At 39.4% G+C, this 18,092-nt stretch overlaps 1 protein-coding gene across 2 annotated transcripts in view; it reads right to left on the bottom strand.

Annotated features, from left to right (window-relative positions):
• The window catches only part of SPHKAP (SPHK1 interactor, AKAP domain containing), a 190,155-nt gene that overhangs the window by 101,719 nt on the left and 70,344 nt on the right, over positions 1 to 18,092 (bottom strand). For both annotated transcript variants that reach the window (XM_010597634.3, XM_010597635.3), the window contains exon 3: positions 7,490 to 7,597. In XM_010597634.3, coding sequence (XP_010595936.2) covers positions 7,490 to 7,597 — 108 coding nt within the window. The remainder of the gene's footprint in view (positions 1 to 7,489; positions 7,598 to 18,092) is intronic.

The raw sequence follows: 18,092 nt of genomic DNA, 5'->3' as shown, positions 1-18,092 counted from the left end.
GGTGACACCTTAGCTCTTCAACACTTTGAAAAGGTCCTTTGCAGCAGATTTACCCAATGCGATGTGTCTTTTGATTTCTTGACTGCTGCTTCCATGGCTGTTGATTGTGGATCCAAGTAAAATGAAATCCTTGACAATTTCAATCTTCTCTCCGTTAATCATGATGTTGCTCATTGGTCCAGCTGTGAGGATTTTTGTTTTCTTTATGTTGACATGCAATCCATACTGACGGCTGTGATCTTTGAACTTCATTAGTAAGTGCTTCAAGTCCTCTTCACTTCCAGCAAGCAAGGTTGTGGATGGCATAATGCAGATTGTTAATGAAGCTTCCTCCAATCCTGATTTCCCATTCTTCTTCATATAGTCCAGCTTCTCATATTATTTGCTCAGCATACAGATTGAATAGGTATGGTGAAAGAATACAACCCTGACGCACACCCTTCCTGACTTTAAACCAATCAGTATCCCCTTGTTCTGTCCGGACATATAAGTTCTACTTTTTCCCACTGCATGCTGTTAATTTTATCAAACACGGTTTATGGTATTTGCTATGTGCAGGCACTGTTCTGTCACTTTACAAACGTTAGCACACTTAGTCCTTACAACCCATGAGGTAAGTATTTTTCTTGTCTCCATTTTGCAGCTGAGGAAACTGAGGGACAGAAAGGTTAAATAAGCTGTACAAGGTCACACAGCTAGAAGAAGGAGGAGCTGGGATTCAAGCCACAGTAGCCTGGCTCCAAAGCCTGTGTTCTGAATCACTCCACCACACTGCCTTAGATGCTTCACTGTGTACATCAACCCTGCTTCACACCAGCCTTTGCATCCAATTCTGGCCATGTCTTGAGAACACATTTCTGCAGGTGACTCAGCAGGCATAAATGCTTTAAATGTTTTGGATAGTATGGCTTACAAAATTGTCCTCCAGGAAGATTATACTAATCTTATCAATTTATATCTAACGTCAGTTTTTGGGAGTGTCCCCTCCCCCTTTTTTTTATTGTGCTTACATCAGCATTGGGTGGTATAATTAAAAGAAAAAAAATTGCACAGTTTACTAGTAACAAATTGTATATAGTTACTGTTGCGTATCTTTGATTTTCAGAGAGGTTGATTATTTTCATATATGTATTGATAGCTTCATTTCTTATTTTGTGAATTTCTTACATTTGGCTTGTGCCAACATTTCTATTGGAATTTTCATATTTTTATATTGATTTCTGGAAACTTATTATGTATTCAGATTAACTCCTTGAGCTTATCAAATATATTGCCTATATATATTAATATATATACAAATATATTTGTTGATTCTGATTCATAGCCACCCTGTAGAACAAAGTAGAACTGCCCCATAGGGTTTCCAAGGAGCACCTGGTGGATTCGAACTGCTGACCTTTTGGTTAGCAGCCATAGCTCTTAACCACTACACCACCAGGGTTTCCATATGTGTGTATACATATGTATGTGTGTGTGTATATGTATTTATACATGTAGATACAAATATTATTATATGTATACAAATATAAAAAATATATGCAAATATATTTTTAAAAGGAGCTCTGATGGTACACTGGTTAAAAGCTCCACTGCTAGCCAAAAGGTAAGGGGCTCAAACCCACCTGCTGCTCCTCCGAAGAAAGATGTGGCAGTCTGCTTCTGTAAAGATTTACAGCCTTGGAAACCCGATGGGGCAGTTCTACCCTGTCCCATAGGGTCACTATAAGTAGAAATCAACTTGATGAGAGTGGGTTTGGTTTGGTTTGTTTATTTTTAAAACCATTGTCATTTGACTTTTCAGTTTATGTTGTGTACCGAAGTGCTGACATTTGAAAATTAGTTTCGCCTTTGCATCAAGCTTCAATAGTCACATAAATAACATCTATATTTCCCTCTGAGTTCCTTTTCATATTATGAATTATTGAAAGCTTCACCCAGCTTATACAATGTTTAGATAAGCATTGTAATTCCCTGAGCTGGTAAAAAAAAAAAAAAAAGTCAATGATCTTGATTTTTATTATATAATATTTTATCTGCAACACATGAGGTAGAATTTCAGACTTAATTTTCAATAAAAAATGTAACTGTAAAAACTTCCTATTTAATTACTAGTTTCAGGATTTAAGACATTGATAAATGTATCGACTAGGTCTCAAGCCTATTCTCAAATTATTTGGCCCTCCATGTTTCAGCCCTCGAAGTATTTGTAAAAACTCAGTTTAATTTACCACTTTTATTGGCTTTCTGTTTCTGACGTACCACCTTCATGACTGTAGAGCCACCTCACTGCTTAGGTGGGTGACTCACCCTTTTCTCCCTCTGTGCCATGCTTTCCAATAAAGTGACCTTTCCTAATTCATTGGCTTGGGGGGTTTGGTAAGATCTAGAAAAAATGCCATTTGACTGGGAGTCAGAAAGTTTTATCCAGCACCCTAGGAATCCCAGAGGTTCCTCAGGAGCCACTATCCAGGCCAAGGACATGTGGCACTGCCTCTCAGAACTACCTGCTTCCTGTTTTATCCATAGCTGGCTTAAGTCGTTCCTTTCTGGACCAATCTAAGAGGGTGGGGGAAGGGAGTACTAAAACCCCTGGAAATAAGGCAAGATGGAAGAAATGGGACATACGAGAAGTTTCTTGGAGAGCAGTTGTGGATGAAGCTGGCAGAAATAAGCTACTGGGGTGGAGTCTGGGATTCTCTTCTCTCCTGTACCTCCCCAGGTGCTTACATGCTCAAGTAACTGTTGAGGGGTGTTTAAACCGCCTCTGAAGACGACTGGGTTCACTTAAACATTGTAGTTGTTGTGAAACTGATGCCAGCTCTTGGCAGCCCCATGTGGGTCACAGTAGAACTGTGCTCCATAGGGTTTTCGGGGGCTGATTTTTTGGAAGTAGATCGCCATGTCTTTCTTCTGAGGCACCTCCGGGACGCTTCCCTTAAATATAGGGCTTTTGTTCTGCTCAGAGTCCCTGGGTGGTATAAACAGTTAAGTACCTTGGCTGCTAACCAAAGATTGGAGGTTCTAGTCCACCCAGAGGCACCTTGGAAGAAAGGCAGGAGATCTCCTTCAGAAAGAGCACAGCCACTGTCCTTCCCTTAACATTTTTAATGTTTTTGAGTAGATTGGCTATAGAAATGTTTGAAGAAATACTATAAAATAAAATCGGCCATCTGAGATGTCATTTTGTCATTGTTGTCCCTGGGTCATATTAAAATCAGAGACCTACAGAACAACTGTCAAATAGCTCAGTTTTGCAAGGTCATTTGTGGACTGAGGAAGACTACTTGAGAGCGTGACTTATTTGTTTAAAAATTTAAGGCGAATGGAACTCATTTTCAAATACTGTGATTCATCAATTAAAGTGCATGCTAGAAGGAGGGTATAATTTGTCTGGAGGATAACAAGGAGTTTTAAAATGATCAGTAAGGAAACAGCCTGACAGTAACTATGAATAGACATAATGAGGATTGTTAAGATCATTTTAATGAAGCATGAAACCAAAAACATGATTTCTGAAAAAGCTAAAATGAAATTCCAGTAAACAGCAAGAAGTAATAACAGATTGAAAATGGATTAAATTAGCTTTTAATTAAAAAAACAGAAACTCAAAAGAGTATGGAAAAAATCCAATTCCCACCTCTTATTTTAAGGACCTTTTTTTATTAAGATCATGTCCCAGCTGTTGGGTTTGTAGATTGGCTTCCAATTCCATTATCCTTGTCCACTTTTCCCTTATTTTCAATAAGGAGGTTTATTTATTTTTTTTTTTTAACACTCTTATGGTTAGTGTATGAGTTCTTCTCCCCCTCCTCCCACCCCATGACAACTCAGAAAATAAAATTTTATATCTCGATAGGAGAACTCTTATTAGAAAAACATAAACACAGTTTTCATATTTAATGTCTCTGGAAAATTTTTTGAAGGTGATTTCAGGGAGCTTCTGAGCCAACCCAGGGGGCTAAGAGTTTGTCTTTGGAGTGCCTATCATATTTCTGGGTGGTGCAAAGTGTTAATGAGCTCACCTGCTAATTGAAAAGGTGGAGGCTCGAGTCCACCCAGAGGTGCCTTGAAATAAAGGCCTGATGATCTACTCCCCAAAATTCAGCCACTGAAAACCCTATGGAGCACAGTTCTACTCTGACTCACATGGGGTCGCCATGAGTTGGAATCAACAATGGTAACCGGTACCGTATTTCTGACTGCTCACAGCTCACAGGCTAGTAAGGGGGAAAAAACTTCTCTTGACACAGTCATTTTAGCTTCGAAAGAAAAGGAGTTCCTTCCTGAAGAAGTGACTGAAGCTCACCATTTCATGCTTCAAAACGAACAGCCTTACTGGCACACACACACTCACCCCTAAAGTTTTCCAAACCACAGATTCTCCCTCAATGAGAATTTTAAATGATCCTCTTGAATTCAGAAAACATTGATACACTGAGGTATTTAGTTCTAAGAAACCACAAATCTAAATACTTGGAGTTCAGTATAAAAAAATATGAAGCTCATCGAAGTTGGATATGAGAAAGTTGACTACGAATTTTGGTCAGGAAAAAAATGATTAACTTGGGGTAGCATCTCCAAGAGTTAAGAACAGATTAAAAACAAACAAACAAATAAAATGCATTGCCATTGAGTGGATTCTGACTCACAGTGATTCTATGAGTAGAATTGCCCTATAGGGTTTCCAAGGCTGTAAATCTTTATGGAAGCAGATTGCCACATCTTTCTCCCATGGAGCCGCTGGTGCGTTCAAACCACTGACCTTTTGGTTAGCAGCCGAGCACTTTAACCACTGCACCACCAGGGCTCAAGAACAGACTACAAAGTAATAAAATATGAGACACCGTCGCTACAGGTTCCTCAAATTCTATTATGGTTATTTGTAAACAGATTTAAGTCTGGAATGATTTTTGAAACTAAATTTAAAAAATATTAAACTTTAATGAAGATATTATTCTTAAATCCAGTCTTTTTTTTTCTTTAAGTTACAATTTTATAGTCATGCTGGTATGGAGAATTGCTTTTGAAAATGTATCACATATCTTCTCCCTGAACATTTTGGCTACTCCTTCTGTGTAGCTCTTGTCTTCAAGAGCTCCTTATCTTGGCCAATCATTACTATCGTTTATTTCTCCTCTAGTTAATATTTTCCCCTCAGCAATATCAGACTCTAAACTCTGTTTCTTCTCTTCATTCTAGAAATCTGCTCTAAGCAAGAAAGAGGAAGGATGTGGAAATTTTTTAAAAAGTGACCACAGGATATTATTGAGAGATTAAAAAACCAAAAAGCCCATTGCTGTCGAGTCAATTCCAATTCACGGTGACCCTGTATGACAGTGTAGAACTGCCCTATAGAGTTTCCAAGGATTGCCTGGTGGGTCCAAGCTGCCAACCTTTTGATTAGTAGCCACAGCGATTAACCACTACGCTACCAGGGTTTCCACTGCCAGATTTGGGCGGCTTTTTCATATGCATCCTTAGATTTCTTTTATGTTTAGAATCTACGGATAATTTTTAGAGTTTATGTCAGTTTTAATTCTTATCAACCGTTGGGGGAAAATGAATCTTACAATATACCTATCATTTGTGTTTAGATCTTTTCCTCCTTTTGGAAAGAACTAAAAGAACCTGGAAAGCCAGCTCAATCAGCTAACTCTCACTGGTGCAACTGACACTATAAAGGGACAAAGGATTAAAAAGGAAGTCATGGAGTTATAAGTCCAAATTTCAGCCTATTGGGATTGGTGGAGGATGGGAAGAGTTTTCTTACACATAAAAAAAAAAAAAAAAAAAAAAAAAAAAATCCCACCCAAATCCATTGCCTTAGAGTCAACTCCAAAGATCCAATTGCGGTCCTTACATTGGGTTATAAACGTTGGCACTTCCCATTGCAGATCTGCAATCCAGACCTCAAACATATAAAATTTAGGGACAATCTCTTTGCCTTTCATTACACAATTTCCAGTGCCCCAACTTTTGTGCTGCTGTATTACAAAGTGCCAGTATTACGAAGTGGCAGACTTTGTAATACAGCAGCTGCTCACATGACAACTTGGATCACAGTCCAGCCACCGATAGCACTTATGTTCCGTCTTCCTCACGTTGACAATTTCTTGCTGTGTAATTAATGATCTGTATCAGCAAATCCCTGCATTTTCCAGCACGTCTCAGAACTGAATTTGCAAAGAAGGGATCACTATTAAATTACTTGCCACCTAATCCTTTTTGTTTTCCCAAAAGATTTTTAGCCAGCAACTAGTTTCCTGGAAGAGGGATCTAACGAACTGAAGAAGGGTAACCGGAATCATTAGCCTGAACAAAGAGATTGAATTGGATCTGTTGAATGGACTCTACATTGCTTGCAGGAGGCTCTGCATGGGGGAAAATGAAGTATTTTACATCTTCTGCCGCCAGTTCTGGTTCTCTTCATTATACAGAAAAGGTCTCCTTATCCCATTTTTAAGCTTCTGGTTTTCTTTTTCCTGTTTTTTTTTTTTTTATTATTCCCTTGGCTTTAAACAGAAATGCTGGCCTGCAACTTACCTCCAGAAATAGCTCAGAGTCTCTGCTCTCACTGTCCTCATAAGAATTGCATTTCCCTCCTCTTTGGAAACACTCTTCCCCAATCTCTGCAGTCATGACCCCATAAGAGCTAACTGAACAACAACATAAAAAACCCACTGCCCTCAAGTTGATTCCGACTCATAGTGAGCCTACAGAACAGAGTAGAACTTCCCCATAGAGTTTCCAAGGACCATCTGGTAGATTCGAACTGCTGACCCTTTGCTTAGCCGCCATAGCACTTAGCCCCTAGGCCACCAGGGTTTCCCCATAAGAGCTAGGAGGTTTCAATTAAAATGAAAACACGTAGCTTTGTACAACATATAGGTAGGAGCACATTTGACATCAACAATTTATAGCCACGTTCTAAACTGGAAGGATTATATTGTTTACCTACAAGAACATCTCTTACCTTGAAAGAGAAGGTTTTGCAAGTTCAGCTCCAATATATTAAAATGCATGCCTATATAGCTCTTAGATTAAAAAGGTTTTCAAACAATGACTATAACCTAGAAGAATGGTGGAGAATTTTTATATGATTTTCATGTTGGAAAATATCTACAGCCGGGGCTATGGAATATATTGGAATATATATCTCAAGAGTTGTTGGGTGGTCTTTTACTTCTCATGATGCAATTCTATTCCTGAATCTTTTTCTCAGTGGTTTTGAAAATATATATAAAAATATTTTTTTCCTCTTCAGAGAATTGATGAGATTCATTTACTCGTTGAAACGAGCAAAAATGGAATAGAAGCTTTAACTCTGTCTGTTATGGCATTAACAACTCAGATAAAACAGCTACGTTTCCTAAGGGGTACTTTCCCAGCCTTGGAGTTAACCAAGTAAGAGACTTCCGGCCTAAGCACCGGCACAACTGCACGTTTTCCTGCCCCGTCAGACAGTATCGCGAGAGTTCCGCGTACTTACGGAAGCACAGTTCTCGGACTTGTCTTCCACAAAGCCAATCTGGCAAGGCAGCCTCTGATTCTGCAACCAGTAGTCGGTGGACTCCAGGAGACTGTTGCTACGAAGAACCTGAGAGAATCAAGAAACCCCGTTCAGTGCTTTCAGCCAGGCCAACGTTTTCTAGTCAAACGAACAGCTGTTTTCTGAGGCATATATTAGTGTTTTCTTTTCCTCAGAGCGTCTGGATATTAGGAAAAAAAAAAACTTGCAACGTAATAGCACCACGAGAATGTGTCACCTCTCCAAGCAGGAATTGGCTTCAGATGAAAACATTGATGTGAACACTGCCGTTTCTTCTCTTATCAGATTTGGAAACTTCAGTTTACATGTGGTTTTTGCGCGATTGGCAGTCAAGTGGTTGTTTTGAGTATGGGCCATCTGGCAAGGGCGATGGGGATCAAACTTTATTTTACTGTTACTATTCTTTCACGCGATTTTTAATTTTGAAAAGTGAAATGTTTTTCTGTTTGTCAGTGTTTCTCCTGAAATTATGATTCTCGAGCTGTAGCTTTTCTAACCTGTCTGTGAAATTGGGTAATTTTTCAGGGACAATTCTCTGACAGCACCTGGTGACTCAGAATCGACTCTATGGCAACAGGGTTTTTTTTGTTTTTTACGGTACTCTGTTAAGCTGGAAACCTTGGTAGCCTAGTGATTAAGGGCTACGTCTGCTAACCAAAATGGCTGGCAGTTCGAATCCACCAGGCATTCCTTGGAAACTCTATGGGGCAGTTCTACTCAGTCGTATAGGTCGCTTTGAGTCAGAATCAACTTGATGGCAGTGAGTTTGGGTTTTGTTTTGTTTTGTTTTTTATGTTAAGCTTGGAGCCCTGGTAGCGTAGTAGTTAAGAGTTCAGCTGCTAACCAAAAGGTCGGCAGTTCAAATCCACCAGCCACACCTTGGAAACCCTATTGGAGCAGTTCTACTCTGTCCTATGGGGTTGCTATGAGTCAGAATCGACTCGATGGTAACAGGTTTGTTTGCATACTAAGCTTAAAAATTACTAGGAATAAGTAAAGCACATTAAAATAACCATTTTCCATGCAGAAACTGTATGGTAAAGCACAAAGAGTTTGAACACATGCTTTAGCAAAACCAGATATGATTTTCAAACGCGTTGTTTCTGGGCTTGGGTTTTACAGCAACGAAGAAAAGTGATGTTTCTGAGACAAAACCTTTTGACGATACAAACCAAATGATTCAACTTCTCATGTTCCTTAACGCTACACAAAGACTATGTAAGATTTTTTTCATTTCATACAAGATTTCCAATGCTTTTGGTATACTCTCTCCCACTGCTAATATTTGGTTACTACCTTCACTGAAGCAACATAACAGATTTAATCAGTTTGGTTAATGCCACCCAAACAGAATGATACCTCAATTACATTTTATTTATACAAGAAAAGGTTGCCCTCTTTTATTCTAAAATATAAATACATTGATTTTTATCTCTGAATAGTAAGCTAACCAAATATAAGTTCTGACACATTTTTCTATAACACCTATGGCTTAGCTGAGTGATACTAATAATTTTAAAACTTCTCCCACTGAATGTTTAGCATTACCTAGAGATGGCACATTTTCATCATTCTTTTCCAGAACAGTTCAAAGAGACTCTTTGTGGATATACAGGGAACTGAATGATAAATTTAGATTATTACTGTAGACCAAGGTTGGCTTCTACTACCCATCTGACAGTTTGTTGTACTGGGATGGCTTCTATGTTGCTATGATGCTGGAAACTATGCCACCGATATTTCAAATACCATTTGAAATTTGGTATTATTTCAGAGTCACTCATGGTAGACAAATTTCAGTGGAACTTCTAGCTAAGACTAGAATGAAACGCTTGATGATCTACTTCCAAAAATTAGCCAATGAAAACCCTATGGATCACAACAAGATATTATCTGATATAGTCCTGGAAGATGAGCCCCCTGGGTTGGAAGGCACTCAAAATACACGGTGACTGCAACAATGGACTCAGACATACCGATGCTCATGAAGATAGCACAGGACTAGACAGCTTTTCATTCTTTTGTACATGGGGTTGCTGACTCGACAGGAACTAACAACAACAAAGATTGGCTTTGGAATTTCTCAGTACCCTTAAAAATTTTACCTAAAACGTGATTCAAAAAGTGTGGTCTAGGACCCTTAGGGATCCCTGAGATCTTTCAGGGATCCAGTGGTCAAAGTATTTTTATGACAATATTAAAACGTTATTAGGCATTTTCATTCTCTTTCTCTCATGAGTGCACAGTGGAGTTTTTCAGAGGTGTCATCACACGTGATATCCCAACAGACCCAATGCAGAAGCACTTAGGAGAATCCAGCTGTCGTCTATTAATCACACATTAAAGAGATTTGCAAAATGTAAAATAAAGTCACTCTTTTTCACTAAAAATGTTTTCGTTTTGAAACTTTTTTTTATCAAATATGTAATACGTTGATTATTCTTGTTTCAAAAAATATAAAAATTTCTCGGCTTTAACATATAATGTGGAAAATATCAATAAGTGTAATCCATATCCGAAGAAGAGTTGAAGTCTTTGAATTATGGTGTTGGTGAAGAACACTGAATATACCATGGGCTGCCAGAAGAACAAATAAATCTGTTTTGGAAGAAGTACAGCCAGAATGCTCCTTAGAAGCAAGGATGGCGAGACTTCATCTCACATACTTTGGACATGTTATCAGGAAGGATCAGTCCCTGGAGATGGACATCATGCTTGGTAAAGCAGAGGGTCAGCGAAAATGAGGAAGACCCTCAAAGAGGTGGATTGACACGGTGGCTGCAACAATGGGCTCAAGCATAACAACGACTGTGAGGGGGGCTCAGGATTGGGCAGTGTTTCGTTCTGTTGTACATGGGGTCACTATGAATTGGAACTGACTCGATGGCACCTAACAACAACATCATATTCCACATCAACAAAAGCTTTGTGAAGTTACTAACAGTTTTTTAGAATACAAAGGAATTTTGGTTAAAAAAAAAAAAAATTGAGGACCACTGACCTAGAGTAACACATATTTAAAGTAGAAAAAAGCTCTAAAGAGTCCACCTCCCCCACTATCACCCATTTCTATTTTCAGAATACAACAGAGTTTAAAAGCATGGATGTTAGCAGTCTAGGTAGGTTGAAATTCTGATTTGGTCATTAATAGCAAGATTGCCTTGGGCAATTGACTTAAACTCTTGAGTCTCAGTGTCCATACCTGTAAAATGAGGATAATCACACCCCTCTCATGGGCTGTTGGGGAGTATTCAATGAGATGACAGCTGTGAAACACTGAGTCACAAAGGAGGCACATTATCCTCAGTACATGGTTTTTGCCATTATTATTTTAAACAAACTGCAAAAGATAATAGCAAAGTGGATGCTTAGCCTGGAATCAGTGGATAGAAAGCATTTCAGGTGTGTGAGGGCAAATTTTCTTTGGCAAATGTTAACGCGTCTTGGAAACGCTATGGGGCAGTTCTACTCTGTCCTGTAGGACCGCTATGATTCAGAATTGACTCCATGGCAACGGGTTTGGCTTTTTTTTTTTTGGTAAGGTGTAAATTTAGTTCTTTATTTTGTAGTATTAATACAGCTACCATTTTTGAATGCTGAGAATTATGCTAAAATGCCACATGCATCATTTCTTACTTTTTTATTTCTTCTTGTAATGCTGGAGTCCCCAGTGGGAGATGGGAGGACAAATGTTGAAGAGCTCAGCTGCTAACCGAAAGGCTGGTGGTTTAAGTCCACCCAGAGTTACCTCAGAAGAAAGGCCGAAAATCTACTTCCAAAAACCAACCTTTGAAAACTCTGTGGAGCACAGTTCTATTCTGACACATATGGGGTCTTCACGAGTCAACTCAATAAAAAAAAAAAAAAACTGAACTCTGCCTCAAAGGATAATTAGAGATTTAAAATGCAGCCATCAAATGAACATACCATTTAATAATACTTGACAATGTGGTTTAATGAAGTCTCTGACTAAAATCACTTCTTAGCTACTCCAAAGCTCACTTCGCAAAGTTGCTACTACCTGTTGCTGTCAAGTTGATTGTGACTCATAGCAACGCTATAGGACAGAGTAGAACTGCCCCATCAGGTTTCCAAGGAGAGGCTGGTGGGTTTGAACTGCCAGCCTTTTGGTTAGCGGCTGAGCTCTTAACCACTGAGCCACCAGAGCTCCTTTCAAAAGTTGTAACATATGCAAGCCACATAATATAATGATTGCAACAACATATGTCAACAGAGAAAAGCACCTGTCACTTATCAGAGCATATGGATTATTCTTGTCCTAGGTCAGTCTTAGAAGGAAGACAGAGTCCAGTCACAAATTACTTGGGCTTTTCAGAAGCATGGTGAGCTGGGTTGGCATATTTTTCAAGTGAAACACAGAGAAGCACAGGTGGAGGTGGCAAAAAGCATCAACCTGACACCTCATACAGATTCCCAGAGCTGCAAAAAGGGCCTAAGGATGAGGCTGATCAAGAAGAGAGCCAGCTATCTGTCAGATTTCTCCTCACAGTTCCTTCATTAACTTCCCAAATGTAGGGAAATGAGCACAGAAGTATTTATGTGTCAAGTCTTCCACTTGAAAGGACTATTTTTTTGCATCCAGTTTTTAAATAAATCATAACTAAAAATATACAAAGACCTTGCTCTGTCCTATCCTAGGAGTGGGAAAAATTATAGACTTGCTCACTCGGTGGAAAATGCTAGAAAGATTTCCCAGTTGACTATTCCCTATCCTTGAATACTGAATGTCTCCCGTAAGCTATGCCACAGAGGAAATGGAAATGACAGAGTAAAGAAGTGGAAGAAAAAAATGAAAGCAAAATGTTCCAATGCTTAAGAAGAAAATGTTTTGAAGAGAGCTTCTTTGGTGAAACCACTCATTATGTAACTTCAAATTTTTAATTTCATTCATCATTAAATACTAGTTTATCTTAAAAAAAATTTTTTTTTATCTTACTACATCAATAATTAAAATCAATGTTTTTTCCCATAAATTTCATTAATATTTAGAGATCATTGATTATTAAATAGCCTATTCTTTAATTATTGACCGAATAATACTACATTTACTGAAAATTCTCTGGGCTAAGGATGTAATACACATTATTTGAATTAAACCTCTAGACTTGGGAGGTAGAATCTAATCTAAGGGCAAATATATGTAAACTGCTTAAACAGTACATGAATATTGTAAGCACTCAATAAACATAGAGGTTTGATATATTAGTACATAAATTAATATAAGTAATATACCAAACCAAACCCGTTGCTGTTGAGTCAATTCTGGCTCATAGCCACCCTGGTGGTGTAGTGGTTAAGAGCTACATTTGCTAACCAAAATGTTGGCAGTTCAAATCTACCAGGCACTCCCTGAAAACTCAACGGGGCAGTTATGTTCTGTCCTCTAGGGTCACTATGAGTCGGAATTGACTCGAAGGCAATGGGTATAAAAAAAAAAAAAATGGGTATAGGTAATATATATTAATGTAGGTAATGTTGTTGTTGTTAGGTGCCATTGACTCTGTTCTGACTCGTAGCGACCCTATGCACAACAAAATGAAACATTGCCAGGTCCTGAGCCATCCTTACAATCGTTGTTATGCTTGAGCTGATCTTTGCAGCCACTGTGTCAATCCACCTCGTTGAGGGTCTTCCTCTTTTCTGCTGTCCCTGCACTCTGCCAAGCATGATGTCCTTCTCCAGGGACTGATCCCTCCTGACAACATATCCAAAGTATGTAAGACGCAGTCTCACCATCCTTGCTTCTAAGGAGCATTCTGGCTGTACTTCTAAGACAGATTTGTTCGTTCTTTCGGCAGTCCATTCAATATTCTTCTCCAGCACCACAATTCAAAGGCGTCAATCCTTCTTCGGTCTTCCTTATTCATTGTCCAGCTTTCACATGCATATAATGCGACTGAAAATACCATGGTTTTTTGGGTCAGGCACACCTTAGTCTTCAAGGTGATATCTGTGCTCTTCAACACTTTAAAGAGGTCCTTTGCAGCACATTTACCCAATGTGTCTTTTGATTTCTTGACTGCTGCTTCCATGACTATTGATCGTGGGTCCAAGTAAAAGGAAATCCTTGACAACGTCAATCTTTTCTCCATTTATCATGATGTTGTCATTGGTCCAGTTGTGAGGATTTTTGTTTTCTTTGTATTGAGGTGCAATCCGTACCGAAGGCTGTGGTCTTTGATCTTCATTAGTACGTGCTTCAAGACCTCTTCACTTTCAGCAAGCAAGGGTGTGTCATCTGCATAACACAGGTTGTTAATGAGTCTTCCTCCAATCCTGATGCCCCATTTTTCTTCATGTACTCCAAATTCTCATATTATTTGCTCAGCATACAGATTGAATAGGTATGGTGAAAGAATACAACCCTGATACACATCTTTCCCGACTTTAAACCAATCAGTATCCCCTTGTTCTGTCAGAACAACTGTCTCTTGATCTATGTAAACGTTCCTCATGAGCACAATTAAGTGTTCTGGAATTCCCATTCTTTGCAATGTTATCCATAATTTGTTATGATCCACACAGCTGAATGCCTTTGCTATAGTCAATAAAACACAGATAAACATCCTTCTGGTATTCTCTGCTTTCAGCCAGGATCCATCTGACATCAGCAATGATATCCCTGGTTCCACATCCTCTTCTGAAATCCGGCTGAATTTCTGGCAGTTCCCTGTCGATATATTGCTGCACCCACTTTTGAATGATCTTCAGCAGACTTTTGCTTGCATGTGATATTAATGATATTGTTCTATAATTTCTGCATTCGGTTGGATCACCTTTCTTGGGAATAGGCATAAATATGGATCTCTTCCAGTCAGTTGGCCAAGAAGCTGTCTTCCATATTTCTCGGCATAGACGAGTGAGCACCTCCAGTGCTGCATCTGTTTGTTGAAACATCTCAATTGATATTCCATCAATTCCTGTTTTTTGCCAATACCTTCAGAGCAGCTTGGACTTCTTCCTTCAGTACCATCGGTTCCTGACCATATGCCACATCTTGAAATGGTTAAACACAGACTAATTCTTTTTGGTATAATGACTCTCTGTATTCCTTCCATTTTCTTTTGATGCTTCGCGCGTCATTTAATATTTTCCGCATAGAATCCTTCACTACTGCATCTTGAGGCTTGAGTTTTTTCTTCAGTTCTCTCAGTTTGAGAAACACCAAGCGTGTTCTTCCCATTTGGTTTTCTATCTCCAGCTCTTTGCACGTGTCATTATAATACTTTACTTTGTCCTCTCGAGATGCCCTTTGAAATCTTCTGTTCGGCTCTTTTGTTTCATCAATTCTTCCTTTTGCTTTAGCTGCTCGATGTTCGAGGGCAAGTTTCAGAGTCTCCTCTGACATTCATCTTGGTCTTTTCTTTCTTTCCCGTCTTTTCAATGACCTCTTGCTTCCTTCAGGTATGATGTCCTTGATATTATTCCACAACTCATCTGGTCTTCAGTCACTAGTGTTCAATGTGTCAAATCTATTCTTCAGATGGCCTCTAAATTCCGGTGGGATATACCCAAGGTCATATTTTGGCTCTTATGGGCTTGCTCTGATTTTCTTCAGTTTCAGCTTGAACTTGCATATGAGCATTTGATGGTCTATTCCACAGTTGGCCCCTGGCCTTGTTCTGACTGATGATATTGAGCTTTTCCATTGTCTCTTTCCACAGATGTAGTCTATTTGATTTCTGTGTGTTCCATCTGGCTCAGTCCATGTGTATAGTCGCCGTTTATGTTGGTGAAAGAAAGTATTTGCAATGAAGAAGCCGTTGGTCTTGCAAAATTCTATCATTCGACCTCCGGCATTGTTTCTAATCACCAAGGCCATATTTTCCAACTACTGATCCTTCTTCTTTGTTTTCAACTTTCACATTCCAATCGCCAGTAATTATCAATACATCTTGATTGCCCGTCGATCAATTTCAAACTGCAGCAGCTGATAAAAATCTTCTATTTCTTCATCTTTCACCCTTGTGGTTGGTGCGTAAATTTGAATAATAGTCATATTAACTGGTCTTCCTTGTAGGTGTATGGATATTATCCTATCACTGACATTGTTGTACTTCAGGATAGATCTTGAAATGTTCTTTTTGATGATGAATGCAACACCATTCCTCTTTAAGTTGTCATTCCCAGCATAGTAGACTATATGACTGCCCAATTCAAAATGGCCAATACCAGTCCATTTCAGCTCACTAATGCCTAGGAGATCAATGTTTATGTGTTCCATTTCATTTTTGACAATTTCCAATTTTCCTAGATTCATACTTCTTACCTCCCAGGTTATGATTACTAAGGGATGTCTGGAGCTGTGTCTTCTCATTTTGTGTCAAGCCACATCAGCAAATGAAAGTTTTACTCCATCCTTGTCATATTAAGGTTGACTCTACTTTGAGGAGGCAGCTCTTCCCCAGTCATCTTTTGAGTGCCTTCCAACCTAGAGGGCTCGTCTTCCAGCATTATATCAGACAATGTTCCTCTGCTATTCATAAGGTTTTCACTGGCTAATGCTTTTCAGAAGTAGACTGCTGGGTCCTTCTTCCTAGTCTGTCTTAGTCCGGAAGCTGAGCTGAAACCTGTCCTCCTTGAATGACCCTGCTGGTATCTGAATACCGGTGGCATAGCTTCCAGCATCACAGCAACACACAAGCCCCCAGAGTACCACAAACTGACAGACACATGGGGGATAGGTAATATATGTTTCAGTAAGTACTCCATAAACATTACCTATTATATTACCTACGTAATGTTTATATGGTCATCGATCATCCGTGGCGGACAGGTTTCAGGGAGCTTCTACATTAAGACAGACTAGGAAGAAAGTCCTATTTGTTGATTTACTTTTGAAAATTAGCTAAGGGAAACCCTTTGGATCACAACAGAATATTGTCTGATATTATGCTTGAAGATGAGTCCCTTACATTGGAAGGCAACAATCGACTCAAGCATGCTCTGATTATGAGGACAGCACAAGAGCAGGCAGTGTTTTGTTCTATTATAAATTGGGTTACCATGAGTCAGAGCTGACTAAACGGTAACGAACAAAAGCAACATCATAAAAATTATTATTCTTTTTTGTCCAGGCTTTGTAGTCAGTAATTTGCCTAGTTAGTGGGAACAGGGATTTGAGCCAGGGTGTCTGGCCCCATGTTCTTCACTTAGGCATTGCTCACTGTAAGTTGCTGAAATAGGTAATTTCTCACCTTCAAGTTCTACCTAATCCCTAAGTCTATGCATTTATCCCTCCCCCATTCTGGGCTCTGGTCGGGGTGGTCAGGAGGTTTCAATCAGTCCTGTCTCTGCTGTTAACTGTGTTTCTCTGGCCGGTGATCAAATCCTTCATTACCTCCTAGCCTCAGTTTACTTCTTCTAAAGAATTTAACCAAGCAATCAAAGTCCCCTTCTGGACCTTGTTGCTGTTGTTAGGTGCCATTGAGTGAGTTTCGACTCATAACCACTCCATTGAACAGAGTACAACTGCCTCATAGAGTTTCCTAGGCTGTGATCTTTATGGGGGCAGATTGCCAGGTCTTTTTCTGGAAGAGCCACTGGGTGGGTTTGAACCGCCAATCTTTCAGTTAGCCAAGCTGAATGGTTGTGCCACCAGCGATCCTTCTTCTAGACCGAAAAGCAAGGGAAATGGCTTCAACAAACCACTTGGAATTATCTGTTAAGCAATTTTAACCTGTGAAAAGCTTTTGTTTTGACGGTTTTGGACACACCATTAGAAAAAGAGGAGCGCTTTAAAGAAGAATATACACTTGAGACTTTAGTGATTTTGAAGCTTAATGAATATAATCTCCCAGGGGAGAGAGTCACTTTCTGAGACGGAAAAAGAAAAACTCACCAGGCTCTCAATGGCTTATCTATTTATTCGCTATTGTTAGCTGTGGGCTCACTTACTTCAGTCAGAGAGCTAATAAGTAATGTGCTGTGTGTTCACAAGTTTGAAATAAGATTGGCCCTTTTTTCTTTTTAATTTCATGCGTGTCATAAACAATGAAGAAAGATCCTTTTGCTCCATTTGAAAGTTATTTTCTTCCTTATGTAGAGAACTGAGCCCAGGAGTTAGTATTGATAAGAGGAAAAAAGAGCTGGCTGTACAGCTGACTCTGACTCATAGCAACCCCACCCGTGTCAGAGTAGAACTGTATTCCAACAGGTTTTCATTGGCTGATTTTTCAGAAATGGATCTCCCGGCCTTTCTTCTGCAGTGCCCCTGGGTGGACTTGAACCTCCAACCTTTCAGTTAGCAGCAGACCACATTAACCTTTTTGTACCATCCAGGGACTCCATTGATATGAGAAGGGGAGGGGAGAGAGATTCTTAGTAACCTAGACACTGCCTTAAGCACGGCTGAGCGATGCCTTAAAATAAAACATAATTGTAGTTTAGCTTGAAGGCAGAACTGAAATTGAATCCCATCTCCAACACTTACTGCCAGAGTGAACGTGGGCAAGTTGGGTAACTTCTGTGAGACCGCATTTTTGCATCTGTTACATGAAGGCGTTTAAAGTCACTTCAGCTG

The sequence above is a fragment of the Loxodonta africana genome, chromosome 6 (assembly GCF_030014295.1).
Source record: "Loxodonta africana isolate mLoxAfr1 chromosome 6, mLoxAfr1.hap2, whole genome shotgun sequence".
Taxonomy (NCBI): domain Eukaryota; kingdom Metazoa; phylum Chordata; class Mammalia; order Proboscidea; family Elephantidae; genus Loxodonta; species Loxodonta africana.
The sequence above is the reverse complement of the archived record's forward strand: the minus strand, read 5'-3'. Positions and strand labels throughout refer to the sequence as shown.